General features: G+C 34.7%; 1 protein-coding gene across 1 annotated transcript; it reads right to left on the bottom strand.

Annotated features, from left to right (window-relative positions):
• Window positions 1-613: 613 nt before the first annotated feature.
• Window positions 614-14981, bottom strand: LOC148610821 (alpha-1,3-mannosyl-glycoprotein 4-beta-N-acetylglucosaminyltransferase C-like). The gene is made up of 5 exons (XM_088596206.1): window positions 14899-14981; window positions 10943-11026; window positions 10299-10348; window positions 9531-9804; window positions 614-3330 (listed from the first exon to the last, which is right to left on the bottom strand). The coding sequence occupies exons 2-5, from the start codon at window positions 11016-11018 to the stop codon at window positions 2138-2140; spliced, it is 1593 nt and encodes a 530-aa protein (XP_088452332.1). The 5' UTR covers window positions 11019-11026; window positions 14899-14981; the 3' UTR covers window positions 614-2137.
• Between the last annotated feature and the right edge of the window lie 492 nt (window positions 14982-15473).

The following is a 15473-nucleotide window of genomic DNA, read 5'->3' as shown; positions in this document are numbered from 1 at the left end:
TTTTTTACAATTCTTTTTATTTGTTTTTATTTTCTTACAAAATATTTAACAAATATTTTATACTCATTTTATATGGCATTTTCATTTTTTTCAGGATATAGGAGGCAATAGCTGGGACACGCCCAAAAAACTTTTTTTTTAATTTGCGGTCCGATTTTAAAAATTTGTTTTTCACTGGATTCTCATGAAAATCCTTGCTGGCATACTTCAATCAGTAACAATGAATCAAATGTAGCATTGAAAGGTCGCATTAAAAAATCATTCAATTTTACATGAACTTATTCACTTTTTTTTTTTTGCAAATTGTTCCTATTTACAATAAATTCTCACATAATTGCTGTAACATATTCTCTTTGTGCACCTCCTTTTTCAAATTTCGATCCGAATCACTTTGGAGGTATCATATAGCAAAACATGGACGTAGGCAGTTTTGAATATTTGGGCATCCGTAACTCATTGTACACAACTGAATGGAATTTTATATGCAATTTTCATAGAATCTTGATTATATATTAATTTCATGGTGCACTCTCGAATCTTTGTCAGATTTTAAACCACATCAATTTGGAGGGTAAAAGGTAAATGGAGGAGTGGGGGTATCAATTTAGTGAGCATTTTGTTCACAGATTTTTTTTAGTTCGATTAATGGTTACAAATAAGGACCTACCTAGTCACTGTTATACGCCGAACATTGTCATTACTTGAAAACCTATCCTTATCTTACAAAATGTTTCTATATAAAACGATCAGATGCTCTTACTAGTAACAGCATGATGAGAACACGTCGGTAGACAAAACCACCAGATGTTCCAACATAACATCACGATCAAACCATGTAAATAAAAAAGAAAATAAATAAAAAACTAAACGAAGACCAGATTATCCAACATTAGAAAACTATCTAAAATATTAAACTACAGTGAATCTGGTGTAAACCGAACCCATTTTGGACTATACTATTCTATCGGTTGAGAATTATTATGTTCGATCATCCAATGCTGAAAATAAATTAAAAACTAATATTAAAATACTTTACAGTGACTGGTTTTCATGGTTCAGTGTGGACAGTTTTTATTGTATGACATTGAGATCTTTGGTTACAATGATACAGTAGAACAATCAGCATTACATTCCAGATATCAAACAATCAGCCATTACATTCCAGATATCAAAAAATCAGCCATTACATTCCAGATATCTCAGGCCTAGAGAACATACAGTGGGGTTAAACCATCCACGTTTAATGCATGGTCAAAAATGAACTGAAACAACAAACCACCACACATTATTAACCAACGTACTGCAATATGTATAGAAATGCCAATCTCTAATACGAACCGACCATTTCGACAACTGGTCATTAAGAATTGGTAATTTCCACAGCCGATCATTACGGATCACAGCCATGCATTAAGAATTTAAAAACAGAACATCAATACGGGACCATTATGGACTAAATCAAAATGGCGTACATTTCTTACAATAAGTGACAACTTTTATTAGATATTCGAGTGTTGAATGATAACAGGACATCAGTGACTACCAGTTCCATACTATAGACAGGCACGTGAAACCTCCGGTGGGATTTAACAAGATTTATAGAGCTCTAACCTTCCCTGTTTTCTTTCCTAATATAGTCAATGATGAAACTCAAAGAACAAGTATAAAAACACCCAATCCTAAAAAAATAATGCTGAATTTTATAAACAAACATATATGATTATAAAATTTGTCAACAAAAAAAGTATCAATGTACAATGTACATGTATGGCTTTTTCCATATTGACCCTGTGTACATGTCCTTGGTACTTGTATTAATAAAGGACTCTGACTTTGTCCTAAAATAAAGTTAATAAAAGTATTGTAACAATTGAATCATACCATAACATGTTCGAAACATGACACACATACAACTAAAACATATTCTGATAGTTATCCCATTGAACAGCTGATAACGGCACACATACAAATAAAAGATATTCTGATAGTTATACCATTGAAAAGCTGATAACGACACACATACAACGAAAACATATTCTGATAGTTATCCCATTGAACATGGACCAATCTTTTATTTCAAGAATTAAAATTTGATTTTGTCAATGTTTTTCCTCGTGAGATATAACCAGTATTTCCTTTATAAAATAGATGCTGTATAAATCCCTGGGATTTTCTCAAGGTAAACTTTTAAATCCCTAATAATCAAAGGAAATCTCTGAGACCTTGTTACTTCTATATGTATGCAATCAATGTTCAATGGCAATTTAAAACCTTGGATTAGAGTGTCTATTTCACCATTTACAAATTTGCCTATGTAATGTACATTCCTACAGAACGTACCTCTTTCCTCGTTGGCACCGATCTTCAATATTCCGTTGTTAAGAATATGTGCTTTGTTTAATGAGCTTCCTGTTGAAATAAGTAAACGTGACATGTTCAAGTGTTCTTTAAACAATATTTGGAAATAATGATTCCTTTTAACAACGTCAGTATAGAAGTGAGAGTTGTTTTTATATACATTTTCTGGGGGGAATCTCGAAATTATGCGCATATTAGTTTTGAATGTTGCTTCTGGCCTCACACCACCGTCCGGTAGTTTCATAATCAATGGGGTGTGTGATCCGAAGTTTTTGAATTTTTTGTCTACGGCAGGCATTATCTTATTATTTAGCGTTGATATTTTCCCAATGTGCTGGAATAGACTAACTCCAGAGAACAAAATTTTACTCTGACCAAAACGATCTCGGAGTTGACCTAACATCAGGTCACATGGTCTTTTTTGAAAATTTTTCAATAGATATGATGCAATGCTAAACAGATGGTGAGAATGAAAAAGTTTACCGATAAAACCAAGTGTAGAAAATTCTAAAAGAAACCAATTTCCTTTCTGTTTCTGAACATAAGACTGAATGTCATTAAAAAAATCAGGAGCCACAGAAAGATCGTCCTCCAGCTGCATATAGTATGTATTTAATGACCGACTATACAACATTACAAGTGCGAAGTCTACATTTTGTTTAGTCCGCCATCTTACTCGTTCTACGCTGTCCGTTCCCATTTTCCTCAAAAGTGAAAACTGTGGATATACGTTTGGAGAAATGTGAATAATCTGTAACAAACCGCTTTCAAATTGAGGTTGAAATGTAAGAAATATTTTTTGTGCAGTTCGCATGTTCCATGAAATGTCTGAATCCGCCATGAATATGACAATAACAATTTGTCTGACCATTTCCGGGTCAATATTTTGGATGAGTCCACTAACCGTAACATTTAGGTAATAGTAGTCATTGAATCGTCTCTTCACCGTTGGTATTCCTAAAGTTAGAAAACCTGAAAAATAGTATAGATAGGAAGTTGAAAGTTGAAATATGGTCGTATATATTGACAATAAAGTGGCGAGTCCAATGCTGAAATACCATCTCCCTCTTTTCTGGGTAAATTCTGTGGATTTCGTGAAATATTTCAACTTTGTCAAAAATGTAAAAATAATAGCCCCTTTTCAAAATCTCTGGATCCCCTCTGCAGTATATTAGTTTTGTTATAGCTGACCCATCGTCATCTCCGACAGTTTTTGTATATACAAAGTTCAATCAGTGTTCGATTGGAAATTGCAATGCGTGTTCTATTTCGAAATTAAACTTACGTTGTTTCAGCAAAGTTCTCTAAATAACATTTGCACGTATGCTCTCTTGTATGCAATGTTTCGTGTGAATGGGGTTTTAAGACTCGTGACCTGAAGACTACACAGTCAAATGTATATAATAATCATATTGTGCTCGATTCATATGATAATCACATGATACTGTACATGTACAATTATCATATGATACTGTAATATGAAAATGAAATGATTGCCAAATGTTAGTTTTGGCTTGGAAACATGTTTATTATTATTATTATATGGTTTTGAAAAAATACATATACTCCACAAAAATCCTAGTGGACAACTCTTTACCATTGGCTTGCCCTTTATGAATGCATCATATCTGAAATGATGAACATTTGCATAATAGAGCTAGCCGAGGGGCAATGGAATTGAAGGCAGTTTAGTAGTTCCCTGGAAAAAGCATGATTTTTTGTCTTGCAATTTCAATTTAGGTAGGGAATACTTAAAGAGACACAGAGGACGTACTGGCTCGTGGCTACTTGCCATGGGACGCAGGGGGTGGTTCTTTATATTATCTCTTTTCCTTTAAACTGGCTTTACCTTGAGCTTCCTTCCCAACAGTAAATTTAATTATTTAATTTTATTAAAAAAAACAGTTATATGTCAAGATCGATATTTGTGTTAACAAACTGCGTACACCTTTGCCAACAACATAAAACTGATTGCACTTCCATTCTTACCCAGATGAACGTAACACGTCATTTGATTGGTCAAAGTGTTATCAATGAATCAATTGCGTTACATGTATCTATGAATTAGCTTCGGTATCCTACAGTTAGCACCTGCTAACCCATAGATAACGAAAACTTCGTAAATAAATTCATATATCCATGTAACAGTGTTTTAATAGAATTGACTATCAATAGCAAACGGTAATGATAATGTTTACCTTATCTATGGGTTAGCGGGCGTTATCTATGGGTTAGCGGGTTGCTAACCCATAGATCGCGGAATTTAATTATCGATCACGGGTGATATTAAGAGTTACAGTCTGTTAACCCATGGATAACGGGATTTTGGTTAATTTCGCGTGCCATAGATAATCTTGCGATAATTGTAAAACTATGTTAACTGAAACATATGGCTATCATGTGTTGCACTTTTGGCTGTGTATACACCTTTATTTGTCATAGTTTATTTTTTCCTTTCACCAGACTTGGCCTCCAACAAGCTTGAAGACGGGCAACATACAAGAAACCGGAATTGCTCAGTCCATGATGATACAAGTGTAACTACCCTTTTTAGGGATTTCCTTACTGTTGATTTTTTTTTTGTCTTACACGCTAGTTTTTCTTTTTATATTTTTTTCAGGCTTTGCCTTTTTACAGAATTACCACTCATTTGGACCTCCGATATTGCTGTCTTCCCTATGTCGAGCATCTCATTAGAGATACATAATTTATTTTCATACTCCTAAAAAGAGTTAAATATTAGATATTATTATGTAGATAGCAGTGACTTACCGGATGCTCCCAGTGTAAAGAAATCGATAATTCACACTGTGAAATAAATAGGGTTTGTAAGTCTCGTCATGTGCTTTCACGAGAATGGGTCCTAATCTACCAGATTTGTCATTTTCAGAGCGTTGGTTTCAGTGTATAAAAGTATAAAACATATCTCCGTGTAAAAATACCAATACAAAAGACATTTATCTATTTCCACACCATAAAGGTGTTAAGAAAAAGCGTAAAATAGAAGATTTTGAATTGTAATACAGGGATTCCAGATCCCGGAAGTAACTAATAAAATACAGACCGGTCTTCGTATTTCAATACGTTCTAAATAAGAAAATCCGGTAAAGAAAATGAAACTAGAACGAGACTTACAGATCCTATTCGGTACTTTCATCCGGCACTTTCTCCCGCCAAAAAGTCACAACACGAATATTAATCCGCCGTTCACAAAATTATAAATTCATGATGAAAACAGCAAAGAGTAATGGAAGAAATCTATATAATGAATAGGATGATCAATTGGCTATCGTGTATAACCAAAATATGATCACTCGTGCCGAGAACGCATTAAAATTTGTCTGGTACGCGGAACAAATTCCTCACACTCATTAAATCTAGGCTGTCTTCGGGACTCGTGGTCATACATGTATGTTGGTTATTCACTCTTTCCAATCAATTATCCTATTAATCAATGATTCATTATCATATACAGTGGCTCCCCAAACAATTCTGCAAAGTGATGGAAAGGGGGGTTTCCGGTACGTGAGCTTCCTAGAACTTCAGTTTTAGGTAAACAAGTTGCGCTTATCGCATACAGAAAAAGCGAGTTCTCTTTCAAGATAGAGAGGTAGATACGGCTTGTTGTTCTTTGTCCTATTAGTTAAAGTGTTTGTATTCTGTATCGATCTCAAGAGTGGAATCCGAATTTAACAGATTTTTAGAGTTCGTTTTATTGTATTTTCCCCACAACTTTCCCAGTATAGGGGGAGGGTTGAGCGCTCACAAACATGTTTAACCCCGCCACATACTTTACGTGCCCGTCCCAAGCCACAGGAACCTGTCGTTACTTTTTTATGTTCATTGTTATTCGTTTTCGTTGTTTTATAGATCAGGTCGATTTTCGTCTTTTATGAATACAAAAATGTAGTTTCACTTCATTTATTTTTGGGGCTTTTTACAGCTTCCTTTATGGGTTTTACCCATGATTGAAGTCTGTGGTGGCCTGTAGAATTCTACTTGTTCATTACTTGGTTGCCTGCCTCATTAGCAATCATACCACATCTCTTATTTTTATGTTCACTAATATGGTGGTGTCAATGAGATCTTTGACATGAAGTATATGGGGACAACTGTTTTACTGTACCTGTGTAAAATGTTACTTTGGGGGCAGCTGCAGCTTGCCTTGTGAAGTGAGGCTTTCCTCGTCATTCATTGAAGGGCTGAGCTGACATTTTCGACATATTCACCATATCTATTCTCCTTATCTATTGTCGTAATACTGTAGATAACGCTTTTGCACTTTGACGCTATAGATTCGTGGATTTTATACATCGCATCTACCACCAAAGTACTTTCGTTACATTTATATAAAGGATACTATAAACACTAAACCAGACTCATATGTTGACCGACACTTGATGGAATTCAAAGGGAAACTCATGACTAAACTTTATGACAAATTCTATGACTTCTTTTCTCGTTTCATATCATCAGATACGCTTATTTACACTTGTTTCTGTTTGGGTGTTATTCTAATTATTTCGTGTACTTTGTTGTGTGTCTCTATTTCCTTTGTTTGTTTGGTCTTTGTCCCTTGACCAATGTTCTTATCCCGTTCAATATAATATATAGTGTGGGTTAACCTCACTCCGGAATTTAAAATACCAAGCCTCCAATACAAATTTCAAACGACAAATGATGGACATGCTTTGTTTCTATACACGTAGAGTGGATATTCTTTTAAGAAATGTCGAAAGAATTGTTATGAATGTAAATGGTGAGCTACTTAAGGAACGGTCATCGGCCACCATTATTGTCTTTGTTTAACTTGGTCCGGTGCAAATGTGAAATTCTTGGTCATGCGTGCAATTAATTATCATATAAATTTAGTGAGTGATGCCTCTGACATCAGTTCTGTTTATTTTGTTATAGGTTAGAAATTAATAACAAAATATTAATCTAATTTTATTTTGTGGATATGTAAGTTGTTTCGATGGGGAATGGATATTTTAATAGGGCAGCGTGATTTGTCAGTGGGATAAAGATACTGTCACGACAAGGAATCTGAGATATTCTATTGCTATCTTAGTTTAAACATATTTATTTGCTCAACAATACAAGCAAGAGGATTAGACTCAAGTTATAACAACATTATGGAGGTCCTCTCCCATACAATCAATCATGATTACAAAGAATGCATAATGACGGCAATTAGATATAACTAAAAATAACAATAGAAATGAAAAGGTAATGCAAATTAACACGAACGATATGAAATTAAAACAAGGAAATGGAATAAAAGGGGGGTCTGGCAAAAGGGCGGATGGCAGTAACGTGAGAGGTAGTCATTTCATATATACATGTACATGCAGTATTATTCAAACCTTTTAGATCGTTTGGTAAAATGATGAACACAAGCAAAAATATCCGTGTTTTCAACGTATGTGAGGTTTTCGTCACCAGCCAACAGAAATTCTATTGTTGCGTTAAAACCACCTAACCGTGCCAGCAGGGAATTTCTATGTTCATTATACAAATTGCATTCCATAAAAAAAAGTGGATGCAATCTTCGAAAGGATGTCCACAACTACACGATAGGGTTGGCACTAAATTTATACGATATAAATCAGCATTTAGGGAACTGCACATGTTTCTTAGCCTGGTATGTATAACTTTCCTTTCACCAAATTTGAAGTAGTCAGGGTTTTTTTTACCGTTGTCCTTTAATGATTCTTTTGAAAATGCTAATGTTTCTTGCATTTCTTGTCTCTAAATTTAGCTGATTCCAGTCTCTTACTTTTGAATAGAAAAATGACCTTCCGATACTAGTTAATCTGAAATGGGGTATGGTATAATCCGCACTGTTGCGTAAATTATACGACGAAATATGGTTATTAGTGGGGGCATAAAATCACTTAAATATTGTGGACACAGACGGTTATGAATAGAGTAAAACATGTTAAGACATTTGAATCGTCTTCTACCTTCCAATAACTTCCAACCTGTTTCATAGTAAACCGATTCCCTACTGGCAAAAATACGTAATCCTGTTACAATACACCCAGCTTCAAGTTGCATTTTTTCTAAATTGTTTTTAACATCAAGACCACACCCGTCCCAGACTTCTGAAGCGTATTCTATGACTGGACGAATGAAAGTCAGATAAATTTTACTTAAATATTTTCTACAAGAACATATTTAAGTTTTCTAAGAACAGATATTTTTTGCCAGGAGATCGCATGATATTGTCTCAATGGGTTGAAAACGTCCCGTTCGAATCAAACGTTGTACCTAAGTGTTTATGAGACGAAACAAATTCAATGGGTTGGTTTTGAAATAATAAATCAATGTCTTCCGTAATGTTGCGTTTAGCAAAGATTAAAGCCTTGGTTTTCTGTGAATTAAAATTTATTAACCATCTTTCAGACCACATTGTTGTATTCTCTAGGTCTAAGTTCATTACATCTTCGATTGTAGAATACGATAGTGCAGAGTATGATAGCGATGTGTCATCCGCAAAACGTCTGGTAGAACTGATGATATCATCAGCTATGTCATTAATATAAACAAGAAAAAGCAGAAGCCCAAGAACGGAGCCTAGTGGTACTCCAGCATTTGTTTGCTTCAGAGGAGATTTTGAATTGGCCACTAAAACACTTTGCGCTCTGCTATTCGATATGTAGCTTTTAAACCAGTTCTTCAAATTGTCGCTTACTCCATATGCTTTAAGTTTTGTCAGTAAACCTGTGTGCCAAACTCGGTCGAAAACTTTAGATACATCACAGAAAACAAAAGAAGATATCGCAATGGACTGTTTTATATGGTGAAAGTTTCCCTTTTTTGTGAACAATAACTACACCCCCTACTGGAATTAGGAATTTTTTATGCAGATTAAGAATTTTCTACGGGGAATGGGGAAGTTTTCTTCCGAGAATAGGAATTTTCCATTAAGAATAGTGAGGACATCGTTTTGGGAAAGAGGATATCCATTGATATTATTTTTATGGGAATTTGCATTTTTTCATGGGATTGGAGATATATTATCGCAATACATTTAAGATATGTTGGGTTTTTTTTTGTAAATTTCTCATTTTTTCTAAGGTTTCGTTGATCATTTCGATTCAACTTGTCGTAGATTGGATTTCAAAAATACAGTGATCCATACAAATTAAAATTTGATTTTTACATACCTGGTTTTTGTCTTTGTTGCCCATACAAAATGAGTTTGCAGTCGATCCCACCATTTTCATATAACTGAGAGAACTTAAACAACATCGGATGAAAACCTAGATGTAAGTTATCCACGCCTTCTTGCGTAACGTTTCCGGTTCTATCAGAGTTTTGCCATTCTGTATTTTTGCACTGTTTGTTTCGCCGTGATATTAAAACGTCTTCAGTTTTGTAATCACGGGTTGTTGACTTGTAGGCAAAAACGATTTCCGATTTTGTTCCGTTTGTTATTGGCTGAAATTATAAGTACTTAGTGAAAACTAGTAAGATCGAAATGAATTGATCCAAGTGAGTTATACCCTTTTTTTTGGAAAATATTGTCGATTTTGTGTCAATTTTTGACAAAAATAAGCAAATAATAATTTGATCTTAGCCCCCCCCTTAAAATCAAATGATATTTCCCTAAAAATGCAATGCTGAGCATTCCAATTATTGCGCACTCAATGCACTGTCACTGCCTCTATATTTTATGGAATCTAGAAAACAACAACTTTTCTTAGAAAAGGACGACATCCTGGCAATTTCAAGACGCACGTTGAAGTTTGTGACGTCACAACAAGAAAATTCTACTTGTAAATAAACGGTCAACAATAATATGCTGATTGTGTGGTGGGCAAGTTTATTGGGTCGAGTTGCATAAGACTCGCAGACCCTTCTAAAGTGTCATTTGCCAATTAATCAGTTAATTTCAAACACTTTTGAATTTGATTATTATGCTGATAACCTACCTGCTCAAATAAAAAGGAAGCTCCGAAATTATTTCCAAAGGAATACAGAACTGAAAATAAAGAGATGCATGCTTATTCCAAGATGTCTTTTTAGCTATACTTTGTTATTTTCTTTACCGCTATAACCTTGGTACCCTTGATTACTCTTAAAAACAACTCATCTTGGAAAGGCATAAATTATGTAGTTTGCTACCACTAACAAAAAAGTCCAATTGTGCGTATCTGGCACCACATTGAACTGACTTTGTTGCTATCATCTGTGACTACTTTCAAATGTCTAGCTGACATAATGTACACATCTATATAGCTCGACCATTTATAAAACCATAGCATCTGATGTGCCCCTCTTACATGTCCTAAGCGTGATTATCTGTGACAGTCATTAAAATGTGCGCATCTACCATGGCTACAATGCGTGATCAAAATTTGTCTATTGAATACTTGTGGCAAAAAGAGTAGCGAGACAATATCTGACACTGTTGCTAACTGTGATCATAAGACATTTACATGTGTTTAATATGGTTCTAGATCCACCTAGGAACATGCAAATTAAAGCTATCACACACATATTTTTTACAAGAAATTGTTCATGTGGCCTAATAAACAATGTGTCTTTTTATCATTAACACGACAGAAATACATACACGTGTTTAGGAAATTCAGGGTCCAAAAAATCAAACATGTAGTCAAAACTAGCTGAAAGGATATCCTTCTTTTCATTGTCAGACCTGAAAAAGGCATACATGCATATACTTGAGTACAATATCTCTTTTTGTGCTGCTTCGTAATAGATGGACATGGTCAATATACAGTTTTGGAACGGATCCAAGCCCTACTTCCCGGAAGTATATCTCACGGTTGCGCAGTTAACACGAAAAGGCCTATACAGTGGTAAGGCTGTAGACATTTTAATGAAAACGTATGCAGTCCTCAAGATAAACGTAATATTTTTTTTCATGACCTCACTTTAGAATTCTCATATCGTTCCACTGAAGATATTAGAATTTAAACTCCTGCGCACATGGCATTTTCACTATTTCAAAGCATTACACATCTGCTTCACTCAGTGCCCCCCCCCCCCCCGCTTATGCAAATTAGTACAGTACACCGGAAACAGCTGCGGCATTGCGGTTATGTTATGAGTAGTGCTCGAGTCCCATGAATTTGTTTTCATCATGTGTAGCAGTGCCTTTAAGCTAGCGGAGTAATTTGTAGTAAATCAGGAACTGGTTATAGGTCTGCAGGAGAGATTGACCGGAACTGTCCTCCAGAACCTAGAATGATTCCTGGGATAAGTTGGGGTTGGAGGGGTCATGGGCCATTGGCCTTAAAAGTGTAAAATTGACCCAAAAAGACAAAAAAGGTAGGGAGACATGGGTTAATGGCCCATTATTTTTTATGTGTGTAAAAGTAGTGCATTATTCACATTATTGACCAATTTTACTATTAGAAAGCACCCATTTCATGTCATAAGAATGGGTCATTGACCAAATATGAGAAGATTCAAGAGTTATCTCTGAACCGGTCGTTACTATCCCTTGAATATACTGCGTGTTATTCAGTGACTACCAGTTACAAGTTTTCAAGTATTTAGTGTGACTCGGTAGGGGATCAACCCAACGACCTACCGTACACATCGAGCACGAAACCATGAGACCACCGAGGCGGTTAAATTATCAAACAATAAACAATTTATAAGTTACTACAGTAAAAATAGATATAAAAACACACTCTTTCAGTACCTTTCGTGTGTTTGAACTACTATGCTACTTTTTAAGTAGAAGCGCCGACCGGCTAGATTCACTTTAATCAGTAAATAATGTTTTATAGTATTTTTACAATCAAAGTCTGATACCCTCACCACCAGCTGAATTTCCCATTTTCGAGGCTCTTCCAGGTTTCTGCTTCATTAATTGAAATTAACTATACGCGTATTTCCGATAGAAATCGAGGTTAATCGCCACTTATAAATAATAAATAATAATTGCAATTTAATGTATAGATTTATTATAAAATCAATCGAAATTTAACGACGTTATATGGAAATATCCAAAAGTGGGAGATTGATATGAAACTAAAAATTAGCAACTGCCCAAAGCAGAGACGAGAAATGGCTCATATCTTAATTTAAGGGAAAAAACATTACGTAGTTTGTGGTCCAAGTTAAAATCTGACTCAAATAATTTAGATTTTTACTTTTAAGGAAGGTTCAAAATTTATCAAACAGTGGGACCTATGCTAATTCTAAAACTTGTCTGAACAAGATGAACGGAGATTGTTTGGGTATTTTTTGTGTGCCTCAAATACATGCAATACAAACACAATCTCGAAAACAAACGAAACTCCATTTTAATTTTATCCTGAAGTATCTGTGACATAGATATTTTTGACTGCTTTAATATGATAGGGAAAAATTGTTGCAAAATATTCCCGCCATTTCTCTTAAGTGCATTCCAAATAAATTTTACCTATCAATATCTTAAAAAGGCAAAGTTCACATACTCTTTGATGAATATTTCTGGAGGGTATGATAGGTAAATACTTGGATGATGCCTTAAAATCCGTTTTTTTCTCTTCGTGTGCCACACTTTATGTTGCCAGATTCTTAGACAGAGAAGTTGCATACTTTGTCTTGTAAAATCGACCACTCCTAAATCCACTCAATTTTGAAAATTTCTACACAGAATATTTGAAAAAAAAAATCGTTATTCCACTGTAAAAGTGATGAAAGTTTTTAGAATTTTAGTGACGAACAGCATGAATCCATTTAATACCCACTGGACTAGCTTTCTGTACTCAATAGATAGAAAATTATATAACAAGAGACAGAGTAATTAAATGAAAATATCACGCCACTTAAGACGATTGTAGTTTTGAGAACATATTCTTATAGGATTCAGGCATGGGGAAATGAGTCCATATATTTTATAACGTTCTTGAAAGTGTGAATGCGCATACAGTGCATCCTATAAATGATTTAAGAACCGCTCAAGGTAAGAAGAGGGTTGAAAATTGGATACCCTTTTTCGTCTCTTTGAAACCCAATACAACTCTTACTAGTATTTTTTTTTATCCCAAATGTAACCTTCCTAATGTTGTCGGCTATCACATTTTTTTTCCTTGGGACGATTCTTAGGCAATCCTATGCTTAAGATTTAGAGCAATGTTAATCGCCTCTACTGCATGGATACATAATTTATATTACAGGTATTATATTGCCTCGTTAGAAGTCGATTCTACGACAAAGGTGTCATAGAACAGTTTTTGAACTAGTTCTTCTGACTTTTCTAGTAGAGCCGGCTTTTCTCCGAGAGCAAGCTTTGCTAGAACTGTCAGAACAATCGATTCTACATTGCCAAAGGAGCCAACTACGAAAACTGTTCTTTAAAAGCCAGCTCCGCAAGAACTATCAGAAGAGCTGGCTCTGCTGAAATGTTAGAAGAACTACAGCCGTCTCTTGATGCAGTTCTCGGAAATCTGGAAATAATACACTTTTATTTGTCTACCAATTTAATGATCAATTATGTCCAGTTTAGTTGTTTCGATCTTGTCGGAATATACTTCACTCCTGAGCTATTAATTGGTCCGTACACGATAGTACAGTTCATTGTTTTTTGTTTGGCATATTGCAACAATTTTTAATTTTTCTTTGTTAAACGACTCGCAATTTAACCGATTCTTTCTTTTAACCCTTTAATTTCAACTATTCATACTCAAGAATTTGAAAAGAAATCATGAAAAAAGCACTACAAACTTCAACACATATGTAGATGTGCAGTATCCAAAGCAAGAACGTAAAATTAGCCTCTCAATCTTTAAAATATGACACTAACAAAGAAAATGGCATTTCGTCTAGGCGACCGTCAATACTTTGATAGTTTCTTTGAAAGCCTAAAAATGCGATATTGTACTGTCGAGCCAAGCTTCGATCGGGCTTACCATCTCTGAAACTAAATCGGAACATGAATTTCAATACGCTTTTTTTAGAGAATTACAAAGAGGAATCACCCGTGCTATGTTATGTAGTTCAATATTGGGTCGTTGAGATGCAAAAATGTTTCGAATAATGAATCAAGAAATGTATTGTTTATGCTCTCTCCCTCCGAATCTTTTAAAATGATCTTTGTGTTTCGTTATTCATTGTATTGTAAAACGTATTGTGCCTTAAAAATGAGCAGTTATTTACGTTGTAATGTAGAAATAACCTGAAAAAAGACGGATCCAGGATTTTAGATTAAGGGGGGGGGTTGGCGTACACTTAATTTTTTTTTATGTTAATTTTTAAATTTTCTTCTAGAGTGGGGCAATGTAGATATCTTTTGTGGTAAAATTAGCAAGAAAATAAAGTTTCAACCTAAAACCGCCTAAATCTACCCCTGACAACCCATGCTTTACAAATTTAAGTGGAGCGCACGCTCAACATGCCCCAGCCTGAATCCGACCCTGATTTGTCTCCTAATTACATGTCAAAATGCAATGTTAAATATGTAAAACTCAAGATTCCAACCTCCTTAAACCTTGTCTATAAATTTGAGTGATGCGTCAGAATTTTTCCTTAAAAATCCCCCAATAAATTATTATTATAGTATGTCTGACTTACCGTACCCTGTATCAGTAATTACATATAGCGTAGAATCCTGCCGAACATCTCAACATACGCCTTTTTCATTACCTTGAACCTCATAATCAACCATTTGTTAATTTGTTTGAAAATCTATACTTCATAAAAATATGATTGCGGAATCGGTGGCTTTAAATTGTCAGCTGTAAAGCGGTTTAATGATTATCGCTCACTGTTTAAAATGAGTAAATCTAGAAAATGTTTTATTCTGCAGGAAACTACACTATAAGTAAAATATATTTCTAATCAGAATACAAAGGTTCCAAACAAATAATTATTGTAAAATTTATTTCATATTAGAGAATAATGAGTTATTTTTATTGTTTAAGTCATCGTCATCAGTGGAAGATTCAGGGGAGTGGGTCCGGGGGTTGGAACTCCCTTTTTTTTTTAATTTGTTCTAATTTCTTGAAAGGTTGTGGCAAACATGAGCAAACAAAGTCTGGACCCCCTTTTCAAAATTTCTGGTTACCCCAGATCATGTTGTATTCGAATCATTAAACTATGTTAAAACGTCAAAGATGGTTTTATAAATGGACTGGTCATTGGATAGT

Source organism: Perna viridis, chromosome 8 (assembly GCF_037379345.1).
Source record: "Perna viridis isolate PV_CMFRI_1.1 ecotype Kerala chromosome 8, ASM3737934v1, whole genome shotgun sequence".
Taxonomy (NCBI): Eukaryota; Metazoa; Mollusca; class Bivalvia; order Mytilida; family Mytilidae; genus Perna; species Perna viridis.
This window is presented reverse-complemented; position numbering and strand designations above follow the sequence as displayed.